Source organism: Mus caroli, unplaced genomic scaffold (assembly GCF_978045245.1).
Source record: "Mus caroli unplaced genomic scaffold, Mus_caroli_1 scaffold_15, whole genome shotgun sequence".
NCBI lineage: Eukaryota > Metazoa > Chordata > Mammalia > Rodentia > Muridae > Mus > Mus caroli.
Genome location: NW_028227270.1, coordinates 65826761 through 65841957, shown reverse-complemented (window position 1 = coordinate 65841957; position 15197 = coordinate 65826761). Strand labels below are relative to the sequence as shown.

At 40.1% G+C, this 15197-nt stretch overlaps 1 protein-coding gene across 1 annotated transcript in view; it reads left to right on the top strand.

The window, feature by feature from the left end:
- Simc1 (SUMO interacting motifs containing 1) overlaps positions 1 to 15197 on the top strand; it is a 43911-nt gene that overhangs the window by 9198 nt on the left and 19516 nt on the right. The window contains exon 2 of the mRNA XM_021180176.3: positions 11752 to 14412. Coding sequence (XP_021035835.1) covers positions 11752 to 14412 — 2661 coding nt within the window. The remainder of the gene's footprint in view (positions 1 to 11751; positions 14413 to 15197) is intronic.

Sequence of the window (15197 nt, the reverse complement as noted above, 5' to 3'; positions counted from 1 at the left end):
TTCACCCCAGCATCTGGCTCCTGAGTCTTCATTGGGAAAATCAAATGATTGAGCTTTTGTTAAAAACATTTGGCACTCCAATGCGTGGCACGACCATAAGGACAAAGAAACCACATCAGCCGTGGACAAACTGAGAAGCCATCAGATTTGGTAAGTCACCTGGGAAGTCCTCAAGGAGAGAATTAAGGATGGGAACTAATACAAGGTGCTAGGACCCTGTATAGTTGACTTTAGATGGCTTGAAATAGAAGCAGAAAATGGAAATATAAATGACTTAACTGAGACTGACATAATGCTGTTTATAGTTACTATCAGTTTGGTAATTCATATTTTGTCCATAATAGCCATAGTTTTTGTGTTAAATATGAAAAGTGGATTGATAAAATACAAGCCTTAGAAAGTCTTACAAATTAAATAAGAAAAATACTCGGACACAAACAGAGGAATCTAGACAAGAACCTACCACGCCACCACATTAAAATGAAAGAGGGTGACCCAAGGTTGTTAAAAACCCAACCTTAGTTTATCCAGTAACTATACAAGACCTACCAGGAGTCACTAGGCACCCCTAAAGTTATGAAGAAGTTAAATAGATTTCTGTAGACAGATTTGAAAATATTTAAGGAAGCAATCATTTCATATGCTATGCATTTATCCTATATGAGGCTGATATATTCATGGGCAACTCAGAACAGAGCTGGTCCTCAGTTACAATGGTGGGCATGGTGAAAAGAGAAAGCTAGGACCATAGAACGACAAAATAGGGCTAGAGGTATTAATTTTTCCTAAGATCAGTTGCCAGGTGAAGATCAATATGCCGAGTTACAAAGGCAGCTTGAATTTGATAATCATACCCTGGCACTATGTCCTGCTTTAGCTCTAAATGCTTGGGGCAAGGTTGAAGAATCAGGAAAGAGATCTGAGTTATTTATTAAAATTATACAAGACCCAAAAGAAGCCTTCACTGAGTTTTTGGAAAGATTGACTTCAGCTGTAAATAGAATAGTATCAGATTCAGGAGTCAGACAAATATTAATCAAATCTTTGGCTTTTGAAAATGCTAATTCAGATTGCAAAAGGGTGATTAGACCTTTAAAGGCAAGATCAGCACCAATAGACTAACAGACTAGAAATATGGCTGATATTGAATCTCACATTTCTAAAAATTTTAAGAAAAATCAAAATACCAGATGCCTTAATTGTGGTAAGCAAGGTCATTTGAAAAGCAATTGTCACCATTGCATACACTAGCAAGCGTTTGCTGAAAGGACCCTGATATAGCTGTCTCTTGTAAGACTAGGCCGGGGCCTAGCAAACACAGAAGTGGATGCTCACAGTCAGCTATTGGATGGATCACAGGGCCCCCAATGGAGGAGCTAGAGAAAGTATCCAAGGAGCTAAAGAGATCTGCAACCCTGTAAGTGCAACAACATTATGAACTAACCAGTACCATGGAGCTCTTGACTCTAGCTGCATATGTATCAAAAGATGGCCTAGTCGGCCATCACTAGAAAGAGAGGCCCATTGGACACGCAAACTTTATATGCCCCAGTACAGGGGAACGCCAGGGCCAAAAAATGGGAATGGGTGGGTAGGGAAGTGGGGGGGAGGGTATGGGGGACTTTTGGGATAGCATTGGAAATGTAATTGAGGAAAATACGTAATAAAAAAAAAATATTTAAAAAAAAAAGAAAAGAAAAGCAATTGTAGCCAAAGCATTTCTAGAAATAATGTTTTTTCTAGAGCTAATACAAAAAGAAGGCCCCAGCCTTCTGGAATATGCAGAAGGTATGGCAAAGGCTAGCATTGGATTGATGAATGCAAATCAACAAGGGAGAGGCAAGGCAACCCTTTGTCATTGTAGGGAGTCTGCAGACCCAATATCAAATTTGATCCAATTATTCCCTGTCAGCATTGGAGAAACTCATCCATAGAGTAATTAAAAATTTTAATGCCCATTGTTAAAAACAACACTTCTCTGAATATAATCAAGATCAGAACAGCTTTAAAAAAAAATTCCAGAGAGACCAAAAAACAGTTATTTTAGCAAACTGCTATAAATGATCAGAGACACAAATGACATTGAAATTGAAGGTTTAATAGACATGGGAGCAGATGTTACAATAATTTCACCAAAAGTCTGGCATCCAGATTGGCCTCTTTAGGAGGTAAATATTCAGCTTCAGATTAGAACTTTATCTTTGGTAAAACAAAGTACAAAATGAGTCAAATTTATAGGGCCAGAATTAAAAATAGGAAAATTAGAGCCATATGTGGCTAATATAGCCATGAATTTATGGGGGCCTGATTTGTTGCAGCAATGCAAAGTACAGATTAGCATTCCTCCAACCTCAGAAGAAAGCCATAAAGTAAAGAATGCTTCTGAGAAAAATATTAAAAGGTATTATCAAGAACAGTCATAGACTGTCCAGCTGTTCATAAGCAGAACATGACAGGTGTTGGTCTTTGAAAAGCATCAACTACCCTACCTTTAAAATGGTTAACTGACAAATGTGTGTGGGTAAAATAATGGCCTTTGACTTGAAAAAAATTACCTGTACTAGAACAACTGATACAGGAGCAGCTGAATGCTCAACATACTGAAGAATCTACCAGCCCATGGAATTCCCCTGCCTTTGTATAAAAAAGAAAATGGTGGATGTTAACAGATTTAAAACACATAAATAAGCCCATTCAGCCAACGGGCTCTTTACAACCTGAATTACATTGCCTTCTAAGTCATGGCCTTTGATAATAATTGATTTAAAAGATTACTTTTTCACAATCCCTTTGCATGAACATGATAAAGGCTGCTTTCTCAGTACCAACTTACAATAGTTGTCTAATAAAGAGATATTGCAAAGTCTTACCATAAGGAGTCTTAAATAGTCCTATCTTGTGCCAATATTTTGTTCTGCAGCCATTAGAAACAATTAGTAAAGTTTCCTCAATCTAAAATTTACTTTTATGTGGATGATATCTTGCTGGCTGATTCAGTTGCATATACCTTAGAAAACATATTTGATGAAGTAAAGAATATTTGCCTTGCTGGGGAATACAAATTGCTCCTCAAAAAAGGAGATTCTGTTAATTATCTAGGATATGAGATAGGTTTACAGAAAATTCAACTGCAGAAAGTAAAAATCAAGGAGAGATCAATTACAAACTCTTAATGATTTTCAAAAATTGCTGGGAGATATTAACTGGTTATGGCCTACAATTGGATTAACTACTCAAGAGCTAAGTAATTTATTTCAAACTTTAGAAGGATTTTTTGGGTCCAGGAATCACCTCACAAAGCACATGAACACCAATCTAAGTCAGATAGAGATAGTTAGAGATAGAGATAGAGATAGATAGATATTGATCCTGTGCCCTGGACTGATCAGCCAGGGCCATGCTCCAGATTCAGGACCCAAGTTAACATCCTACCTGATTGTTAATCCCAAAATTCACAAACGTCTGTGCCAAGTTACCCAACCAATCAGGACTTAGGGATAGGGGATTTCCTTAGGAACAAGTCTTTGTTGTATACTTATCCTGTTTCTGTTGGTTGGGGTATTGAACTGTGGCATTGGTTGAGAGTATTCAACTGTGGCAGGACTTGCCTTGTCTTAACTCGTCTACCAGGGTGGGACTTGTTTTGCCTAACATTCATGTCTTAACTTGCCAACCAAGATATCAGTTCCCAGGGAGGGCTTGGGAACTTAAAACTTTACTTGTCCACTATTCAAAATGGAAGTCTTGCTCCAGATAGCTTCTTATATTGGTGCAGGTGTCTCTCTTATGTTGGGGTCCATCCCAGGGGCAGCTCATACCATAAAAGCTTATACATGGGTGAAGGAAGTGCTGTTGGGTGATTGGTTCCAGTTCAAGCTTATTGTAGGTAACTATACAAAGCAGTTCTGACTTCTATCCTGATTGGTTTCCAAGGGTACAGAACATAACAGAAAATGTAATCAAAATTGTCATTAGAAAATACCCTAGTAACAGCAGAAACAAATGAGAAAGTTTCCTTATAATGGCAGGCTAACCAGATTATAGTTAGTTACCTAGGCCTTAACATTCCACCTAAGCCTTCATATTCCATACAGGCCTTAATATTTTACCTAGGTACTAAGAGACTTAAATAGTCCAAGAAAATAATTATCAGCTGAGGATAAATGAAAATTGGCTTTGGTAGAAAAGAAATTATAGGATGCACATATGTACTGTTTTGATCCAAAGCTGGATTGTATTTTGGTTATTTTGCCCTCTACCCTTTCTCTTACAGGAAGTCTTATACAGAGAGAAGATAATATTTTAGAATGAGTATTTTTAGCACACAAACAATAAAAAATTAAAGACTTATGTAGAAAAGGTTTCTGAGTTGATTCTGAGAGGAAAAATGAGACGTTGTCAATTATGGGCTATAGACCCAACAGAAATTGTGGTACCTTTTACTAATGCTAAAATTACTTCATTATGGGCAGAAAATGAGCATTGGTAAAAAGCTTGCAGTAATTTTTTGGAAGAGATTAATAGCAAATATGCAAATGTCCCCCAAACAGGATACTTCATCTTATAAAAAGAAAAAATTGGATTCTCCCTTGTATGGTAAAAGGAATACAAATTTCTGGAGCCCCTACCATCTATAATGATGCAAATAAATCAGGAAAGGTAGGTTGTAAGTCAGGAAAAATAAGCAAATTAGCTCAGGATGCTTATGATTCAGTTAAAAAATCAGAGCCATGCCATTCTTACAGTATTGTTAGGTTTTCCTGACTCTTAGTATAGTTACTGACTCTCAATATGCAGTAAGAGTTTGTTTTATATATTGAAACTGCTAAACATATTCTGGATGATTCAGAATTAACTTTGTTACTTATTCAACTACAACAAGTAATCAAATAGAAGCCATCCATTCTATATAACACGTATCAGATCCCATTCGGATCTACCAAGCCCTCTAGCACAGGTAATGAAGAAATTGATCCACTATTTATAGGAAATGTGCTAAAAGGCTCCAACTTTCATAAGAAATGCCATGTTAACAGCAAAGGTTTAAATAAAGATTTTTCTATCACTTTGGCAACAAGCCAAGGAAATTATACTTGTTTTGTTTGTTTGTTTTTTTTGTTTTTTTTGTTTTTTTTTTGTATAACCAAACTCCATTACCTGCAGAAAGTAATTCAAAAGATATCCAAAGAAGTGAAATTTAGCAGATGGGTGTGCTTCATTTTGCAGAGTTTGGAAAGTTAAAGTATATGCACCATACTGCAGGTACAGATACAGGAGTTCAATGACCACTACTTAAGCTCTGAAAAGGATGATTCTGTAATTGCACATGTATTAGAAGTTATGGCTGCTATGTGAATACCTTCAAATTAAGACCGGGAATGCTCCAGCATGTGTCTCTAGTAAAATTCAAGAGTTGTTTTGTTTTGTTTTTGTATATTACAACATAAAGCATATTACAAGCATACCACACAATCGTACAAGACAAGCAGTTATAGAAAGATCTAATTTCACTTTAAAAGATATACTTAGTAAACAGAAAGAGGTAATAAAGACCTTCAGTGATAGATTACATAGTGCTTTATTAACTCTAGAATGTGTAAGTGCTAATGAGAGAGGAACAACAGCTGTGGAGAGACATGGTATAGTAGATAGCACTACTGAATCAAGTCTGTACACATCAAAAATGGAAATCAGAAGGGAAACTGGGTTATGTCTTATGTTGGGGAAGAGGTTTTGTCTCTGTTTCCACAGAAGAAGATAAGCTGTGGATACCACCAAGATTTATTAAAGATTAGATTTGAACAGGAGAAATCTCCTTAATAAGGAGAGGTAATAGTTCATCAGATAGTTGGGTCATTCAGTCCAAACTAACTAATAAAGACTAAAAATGCCTTCTATCTGACCAGGTTACAAGATCTTGTCTTACTGGCATGAAATGAAAAATGATTTTTTTTTAATCTACATGTCTTAATTCCATGTTAGTAGGTTAGATTGTAGATTGCTACATGGTCCAAACCATTTTGGACATCAGCTTTTAAATTTTCTTTTTAAATAAAAAGAGTATTTTTGTTGTTTGGCATTAAAACTACACTTAAGAGATTTAAAATGAAGTGGGTGGTGGTGGAGCATGCCTTTAATCCCAGCACTTGGGAGGCAGAGGCAGGCGGATTTCTGAGTTCAAGGCCAGCCTGGTCTACAAAGTGAGTTCCAGGACAGCCAGGGCTACACAGAGAAACCCTGTCTCGAAAAACCAACGAGAGAGAGAGAGAGAGAGAGAGAGAGAGAGAGAGAGAGAGAGAGAGATTGATTTAAAATGTTTTAAGTAAATTCAAAGGGTTACTATAATTGTTATCTAAATCTCTAAGAGTTTGAGTGATTTGGAGATAAGATAAAATATTTGAGCAGTAGTAGCCTTTATTTAATTCCACCAACCAGGGACAAAACCAAATACAGCTCCTAACTGGTATGTTTGCTGTGTTTGCACACTAGAGAAATCACATACCATATTTACAGATTCTTATAGAAACCTTCTACAGGGTTACTAGAAAAGCAGCTGGTTTCCAATGGGGACAGGAACAAAGAACAGCTTTTGTGACTACAAGTAAGCTCATCTCTGTGCATTGCAGTCTAACCAGTATTGAACCAGATGATATCTAATTATGGATATCATATTTATTGGTGAATTGTCAATTGGGGACTCTTCATACAGCAAAAAGGAGTTCACTAACATTTGCCTGTCAGCTTCTATTGCAGATGTTTTCTATATAGAGAGAACACATATTCTCTCTTTGAGAAACAAACCTGGACATTTAATGAGGCAAGGAGAACCTTATACTCAGTCATTGTCAATGACCCTGTCATAAGGGTACCCCTCCAATGATGGATTGGATCTATTCAAAGGCAGAGTCCTTCACAGACTTAGTCATGGAAGAAAAGCTATTACAGTAGAACTGGTACTCATCTGAATTCCTTTGTGACCAGGATGTAGTAGCAAAGGGGTCTGCCCTTTTTACATGGAGGAAATAGCTCAGTTGCCTGTACTCCCTATCCCTAAACCTCTTACCCTTACCCCTCCCCCCACAGAGGTCATAACATTTAGCTAATGCATGGTTTACTGATGGTTCATCAACCACTGTTAGAACCAAAATTAATGGGAAGTGACAGCCTGTAGACTAGGGGATGAAATGGCCAGTACTGAGGAAGGACCACAAAATCAGCACAACACTATTGGCTATAAGACAAGCAACTAGGAAAGGAAAAGAAAAATCTCTATTTTCTCCAATTCATGGTGCATGTGTAATGGTCTAGCTATATGGCCATCCAAATGAAAGACCAGTAACTGTCAGATAAATGGCAAAGGTACCTGGTCATAGGCATGAATGGAAATGGAAAAACATAGAAAAACTTAGCAAAGACATCAAATATTATATAACTCATGCAGGCAATACAAACATAAACGTCAGAAAATAATGAAATAGTGAACAAATTGGCATCATGTTTGTCTAATACTAGAATGTTAAAATTTGCCAGGGAACAAATTCAGAATAAATTAGCAAGAATGATAGATTACACATTTGAAAACCTTGAAAGTTTACCTCTAGCACTAAAAAATAAGGGGAAATGGGGCACCAAATTAAACCAGGACAACTCTATGAGAATAACTATTGTAAGCAATCCATAGTCAGACAGTGGCTGGCTTTAATCCTTAATCCCAACACTTGAGACCCAGAAGCAAGCACACAAGAATTACAGTGATTTAAATTCAAAAGAATTTTCTACTATTGCCAAAATACATTTTGCCCTAGGAAAGATATAGCCTGCATAAAAAAAAAAAAAAAATCCCCCCCTAGAGTTAACATTGGGGCAGGGTTTGCTTTTATCTTCCAGGAGAATAAAAACATCCAAATAGGGAATCTAGAGACCACTGGAAAAGTGGAACATCTGAGGAAAGAACTGATCATCAAGAAACAGAATAAGATAGATGGCCAAGTGGCACCGCCCACTCCAGCTCATCTCTGCTGCCCTCTGCAGACAGAGTGGCAAATGCTGTTTCTGTGGTCCCAATTCAATTAAAAATTAAAGCTGAGCCAGGCATGGTGGCACATGCCTTTGATCCCAGCACTTGGGAGGCAGAGGCAGGCGGATTTCTGAGTTCGAGGCCAGCCTGGTCTACAGAGTGAGTTCCAGGACAGCCAGGGCTACACAGAGAAACCCTGTCTCAACAAACAAACAAAACAAACAAACAAAAAAATTAAAGCTGGCTTTGGAGTTTGAGCATAGCTCTCCTTCTCTAAACCCACACATGCTTGTTAAAGGGAAATCCCTAATCTCTGTCTCATATCAGAAGAGCCTCCTCATATAGGACAGAGGAAAACAAAAAAATAAGGGATTTTTCTATTACCACTAATCTCATAATCTTTTGATCTTCATTTGACACTCTAAAACTTTCCTTAAGCTATAAATATTATCTCAAAAATATGTAAGATTATTATGTGTATATAGACTTCCTGTCATACTAGGAGTCATACAGAATATTAACTAAGTCTAGAAATAAGCTTCACCTAGCTTCCTGTACTGTTTTCAGGTTTGAGTCTGAAGCAGGTCACTAGGAACAAAGTTTGTGTACTTCAGATGGACTTTATAGATCATGGTCCTCAAATCTTTCAGAGATCTGCTGAATATGGCATTTAAAATGTTTAAGTCTTCTACCATGCATAACAGTAACCTTTGTGGTCTCTGAGAAGATGATGGGGCCCTGCAACAGCCAGTCTTCCTGCATTGTGGTAACATCAACCACTGGACAAAACTGCCCCATGCCACTTTTGCCGCCAGCATCAGTGCAAACAGTGGACACCTTTGGGTTGACTGTTATATTCTACCTAACCAGGATTGCCACTAAGGTGACAAACACCACCCAAAGATCAGGTTTGGACTACAACCTGCTCAGGACATTGAAATTGCTGAGTTCATAGGAGACTGACAGGAACATTTTACAGAACTTTGAACTCAAATTACTCCATCCTAGGTCTGCCAAATACAATACAATGCTGGACATTGTGGAAAGCTTGGCAGAAATGTCTTCATTATTGTAAATAGTTTTACTTTGTTAGAGTTAAATCTTCCCTTTTTTAGACAAAAAGGGGGAAATGTTGCAGGATTTTAAAAAAAGAGTTCAAAGGTTTGGTTTGCAGGCCTATGATAAGGCAAAGATTTTTTTTTTTAAATTTATGTATGTGAGTACACTGTCGCTGTCTTCAGACACACCAGAAGAGGGCATCAGATCCCATTACATATGGTTCTGAGCCATCACCCGGTTGCTGGGAATTGTTGTAAGCCACCATGTGGTTGCTGGGATTTGAACTCAGGACCTCTGGAAGAGCAGTCAGTGCTCTTAACTGCTGAGCCATCTCTCCAGCCCCTGTTGTAGGATATTTGATCACATACACTGTAAACCACCCCCCCCAACCCCAAGATTGTGTTATTAACTAGAGGGGAAAAAAAAAAAAACGTTTTTCTAGTTGTGGTGTGGCTCAACCCTAGCACACACCTTTAATTCAAGAGCTTTCTGTTTATTGTAAACAAGATTAAATAGGCTGAGAGGTGGAGCAAATAACCAGTACATTGGGAATGAATATGGGGGGAAAACAGCAAGAGTAAGTCAGGAGGATATATAGAGATGCACAGGAAGTAGAAGGGAGGGACATTCAGTTTGAGGGTTTTTGACGGGGCATGGAGAAAAACTTTCTTTTGGGATGTCCTCTTTCTTTTAGACCTATAGAAGAAGGTTATCTGGGTGCTTTCTCTGCCTCTCTGAGCTAGCAGGCCTTCACCTCAGCATCTGGCTCCTGAGGAGTCATTGGAAAAATCAAATGATTGAGGTTTTCTTAAAAACAGCCTGGTATGCATAGAGTCCCAGACTAGCCAGAGCTTCAAAGTGAGATCCTGTTTCAACAAAACAGAGGCGATAAAGCTGGTTACATAGTGGAAAAAGGAACATATCCCTAGGCCCTTAACAGGCAAGACGGACAGTGGATTTGAATGTCTGCCACTACTACTTAGCTGTGTAGTCCTTGGGTAAATCACCTGGTCCCTCAAAACTGATTTTGCATATATATAATGGAGATGGCAATGCTATCCTGCAGTATCATTGTGAAATTTAAGAAATCATAGAAAAGTGATGTGTGTAATCAGGGAGACAAGATAATGGGTTATAATAAATATGGGTGTTTTGCCTGTACTGTGTCTGTGTACCAGATATATGTCTTATGCCTATGGAGACCAGAAAATGGCATTGATTCCCCTGGTATTGGAATTACAGAAGCTTGTAAGACACCCTGTGGATGCTGGGAGTAGCCAATACTCTTAACTACTGAGCCATCTCTCCAGCCCATTGGATGTAAATTTAACCTGATGGTTATGGCTTCATCCAGATCCAGACTGCACAATATCCTACTCTTACAGTTGGTTGTGCTCTGTGATAGAAGTTAGCTATGTTCTACAGGAGATTCTAAGACCCAGAAGCCCCATCAGCTTCTTTAGCTTTCCAGTATAGCTGTAATTTTACATGAATGCTGCCTTTCAGATCAATAGTTTGATTCTAAACATCCTGCGTTTAGCCAAACCTTCCCTCCGAGGCCCAAAATGCCCTCCTAATCTCCAGAAAAATTTACACATAAATATGAGTAAGACTAATGGAAAATCTTTATACAGCCCTTAAACACTCAACTATCCATCTAAGTTTCCTATTTTCTTTCCTTTTTTTTTTTTTTTATTTTTTTAATTTTTTTAAATTTTTTTTTGTTTTTCGAGACAGGGTTTCTCTGTGTAGTCGTGGCTGTCCTGGAACTCACTCTGTAGCCCAGGCTGGCCTCGAACTCAGAAATCCACCTGCCTCTGCCTCCCGAGTGCTGGGATTAAAGGCGTGCGCCACCACGCCCGGCTTTCTTTCCTTTTTATAAGTGTACTTTTAATTACTTTCTTAGTAAATCTGTTTCTATTCATATGTGTGTTTTTGAGAACTTTCTCTAATGAAACCATGAATCTTTGGAACTCCCAAATCCAGTGATAAACACTCAAGCATGTTCTTAGCATCTGGGTCCTCATATTAACTTACAGTCTTGCTTAGCCTCTGTTGCAAATTATCCTGGGAATTTGATTTTCCAAGCAAAAGTTGCTTTCTGTTTGTCAAGGGTGGAATTTCTCTACTACTCACTTGTCTTTCTTGAATCTGAGGGGAAAAAAATTCCATTGCATTCCCACTTTTAGCATTTGGATGATTTATGAATCTATAGACGTTGACAGCTTTGACACTAGCAAAATGTTAACTAAAGAAAATAAACTAAGCCCGGCAGTGGTGGCGCACGCCTTTAATCCCAGCACTCGGGAGGCAGAGGCAGGCGGATTTCTGAGTTCGAAGCCAGCCTGGTCTACAAAGTCAGTTCCAGGACAGCCAGGGCTACACAGAGAAACTCTGTCTCGAAAAACCAAAAAAAGAAAGAAAGAAAAGAAAAAGAAAATAATCTAATACTTAAGATGATGCATAGAAGGCTGGAGATAAAGCTCAGATCTAGAGCATTTACCCAGTGTACACAAGTCCCTAGGTTTAATCACTAGCACTGCAAACATGTAGAAATATCAGTGAAATAGAAAGATAAAGTGATATCTGTTGTTAAAAGCTAAAACCTTAGATTTCTAGAATCAAGTTACTGGACTCCCCTCTCACTCTTCCTCCCTTCTCACAATCTTTAACAGGACTTCATTGACTTAACTAGAGAAAACCGAGCAAGAACAAAAGATCGGAATGGACTCTGTGTGATTGATCTGACAAGAAATGAGGAAGAAAATAGGCCTATTGCCACTCTTGATTTGACTTTAGAACCTGTAGCTTCCTCTCAGAAGGAGCCAGCCAGTCTTCAGACATGTACCAGTCTCTCGGGCAAAGAAGTGATGGAAGCCCATGAAGATAGAGGCTCTCAGCCTGCAGCACAGAGAATCATTAACAATGATCCTGTAGATTTGGATTTGCTGGAGGAAAACCTGTTTGAAGGTTCTCGACCCCCTACATCTATCAGCCAGGACTCTGTTTATCCACCAGAACCAAACTGTAGCTCAATCACATATAAAGGTGACCTCAGCTTCTTGACAAGCCTACAGCTCTCTTCAGATGTTAGCTCCTTCTCCTCCACAAGCAATCAGAGGGCCTCTTTGCCATGCCCACAGCAAGATGTGCCTTGTCAATCACAAGGCTTGCTGTGCCCGCTACAGGCCTTATCATGCCCACAAAGAGCTTCACCATGTCCACCACGAGCTTCCTCATGCCCACCACAAGCCCTGTCATGCCCACCTCAAGCTTTGTCATGCCCATCACAAACTTTGTCATGCCCATCACAAACTGTACAGTGCCAACTCCAAGCTTTGCCTCAACCACCTCAAGAAGTGCCATGCTCTACCCAAAATGTACCGTGCCCTCAGCAGAATATGCCAAGCACACCTCAAGGCTTATCATGGCATTCTCGACACACCCTATACCCATACCAAGACACTCTGGGCCTACCTCAAGATGTTCCAGGCCGACCTCAAAACATGTCATATCCACAAGATGTGACACAACTGCAAGACATGCCATGGTCACTACATGACATGCCACTGTCACTACAAGATGTGTTGCAGTCACTGCAAGATGTGCCACCATTGCTGGGAGATGTGCCGCCGTCACCAGAAGTGATGCAGTTACCAGGATATGTGACACAGTCATCAAGAGATGTGATTCAGCCACCGGCAGGTGTGATACAGTCGTCAGGATGTATGATGCAGTCATCAAGAAGTGTGACACAGTCACTAAGAAGTGTGATGCAGTCACCAGGAAGTGTGACACAGCCACTAAGAAGTGTGATGCAGTCATCAGGAAGTGTGATGCAATCACCAGGAGGTGTGACACAGTCACTAAGAAGTGTGATGCAGTCACCAGGAGGTGTGATGCAGTCACCAGGAGGTGTAATGCAGTCACCTAGAGATGTGATGCAGTCACCAAGAGGTGTGACCCAGTCACTAGGAAGTGTGATGCAGTCACCAGGAGGTGTGATGCAGTCACTAAGAAGTGTAATGCAGTCATCAGGAGGTTTGACGCAATCACTAAGAAGTGTGATGCAGTCACCAAGAGGTGTGATGCAGTCACCAAGAGGTGTGATGCAGTCACCAGGAATGATGCTGTCACCAGGAGGTGTGATACAGTCACTAAAAAGTGTGCCACAGTCATCAAGAGATAGGATGCAGTCAGCAGGACATGTGCCATCAGCATCAGGAGATGTGATACAATCACCAGGAGGTATGTCACCGACATCGGGAGATAGGATGCAGTCAGCAGGAGGTGTGCCATCAGCATCAGGAGATGCGATAGAGTCACCAGGAGGTGTGTCACTGGCAACAGGAGATTCGATACAGTTACCAGGAGGTGTGCCACTATCATCAGATGTGATACAGTCCCAAGGAGGTGTGCCATTATCATCAAGAGATAGGATGCAGTCACCAGGAGGTGTGCCACCATCATCTGGAGATATGATACAGTCACAAGGAGGTGTGCCACAATCATTAGGAGATGCAATACAGTCAGCAGGAGGTGTGCCACAATCATCAGGAGATGCGATACAGTCACCAGGAAGTGTGTCACTGGCAACAGGAGATTCGATACAGTTACCAGGAGGTGTGCCACTATCATCAGGAGATGTGATACAGTCCCAAGGAGGTGTACCACGGTCATCAAGGGATAGGATGCAGTCACCAGGAGGTGTGCCACCATCATCTGGAGGTGTGATACAGTCACCAGGAGGTGTGTCACCAGCATCAGGAGATGCAATACAGTCACCAGGAAGTGTGTTACCGGCATCAGGAGATGCAATACAGTCAGCAGGAGGGGTGTCACTGGCATCAGGAGATGCCATACAGTCACCAAGAAGTGTGCCACAGTCACCTAGCGGTACATTGCAGTCACCAGGCAATATGTCAGAGTCACTTGAGGATACACCAAACTTATTAAAAGATGTGTCACACTCACCACAAGCATTATTGGACTTAGCAAGAGACAGGCCGAAGTCTTCCCCGAGTGATGTGCAGAATCGTGATACTCCTATGGATATCTCAGCTTCATCCTCTTCAAGTTGCTCTGCTAACCCACTATCTCGACAGTCTGAATTTAAGTTAGATAAAGTTCCTTGGCTCACTATCACAGATAGCTCAGCCAGGAAAGAGAGATCACTGCCACAGCTTGCCAACCCTGGGTCTGCCCAGATACAAGGACAAATACCACAAGTTGGGGTATACAATAGACCTTGCCTGCATAGACTGAAATACTTCTTACGACCTCCAGTACATCATCTCTTCTTCCAGACATTAATACCAGATAAAGATACACGAGAGGTAAGCTAACATACTCACCCCCATTGGGGACTATTTCTTTGATAACGTTATCATGATTAGAGTCCATGCCAGAGAATGGGCCAAAGATAAACAAATTTTTTTGGGGGGGAGATTCTTCCCCCAAATTGAGGGGGGAACTAGATCTATGTTCAGATCTCAGCCCACACTTAAAACCCAGTTGTGCAAGTCACTTTTTTTTTGTGAGCCTTGGCCTCCCTATTTGTAAAGCAGAGGTAAAAACAACTCAGGGCACTGAATGAGGTGATGTGTGTGAAGTGCGTGTTTGTGTCTGATTTATCATTGGCCTTCATCAAATTCTTGTCTTCCATTCCTTTATCCTCCTCTTCCTGAGTTCTATACATTTCCCATATCACAGAGAGAAGACTTTTGTCACTTCACTGCCTCAAATCATTCCTTAGAATTTAGGAGTAGAAATTCAGTTTTAAAACTTTAATGAGGTTACCATTTCCCGTTTGTCATCATTGACCTATAAGAACTTAACTATATATAGACAGAAATGTTGCAGTCTTACACGTGAAACCTTTCTGTTCTCCAGAACCTCACCCTCAACCGTGACATTTGGTTAAAGTGGTTCCAGGCCAGCAGAGTGGCTCAGGAGGCAATGGCACTTGCTGCCAAGCCTGAAAACTTGTATTCTATAGCCCAGACCCACGCGATAGAAGGAGTCAACTGACTCCCATAAATTGTCCTCTGACCCTGCAGTTGTGGTATGCACTCATAAACACAAACACAGGAAATATGTAAAAGTCAAAAAGGCATTCTTT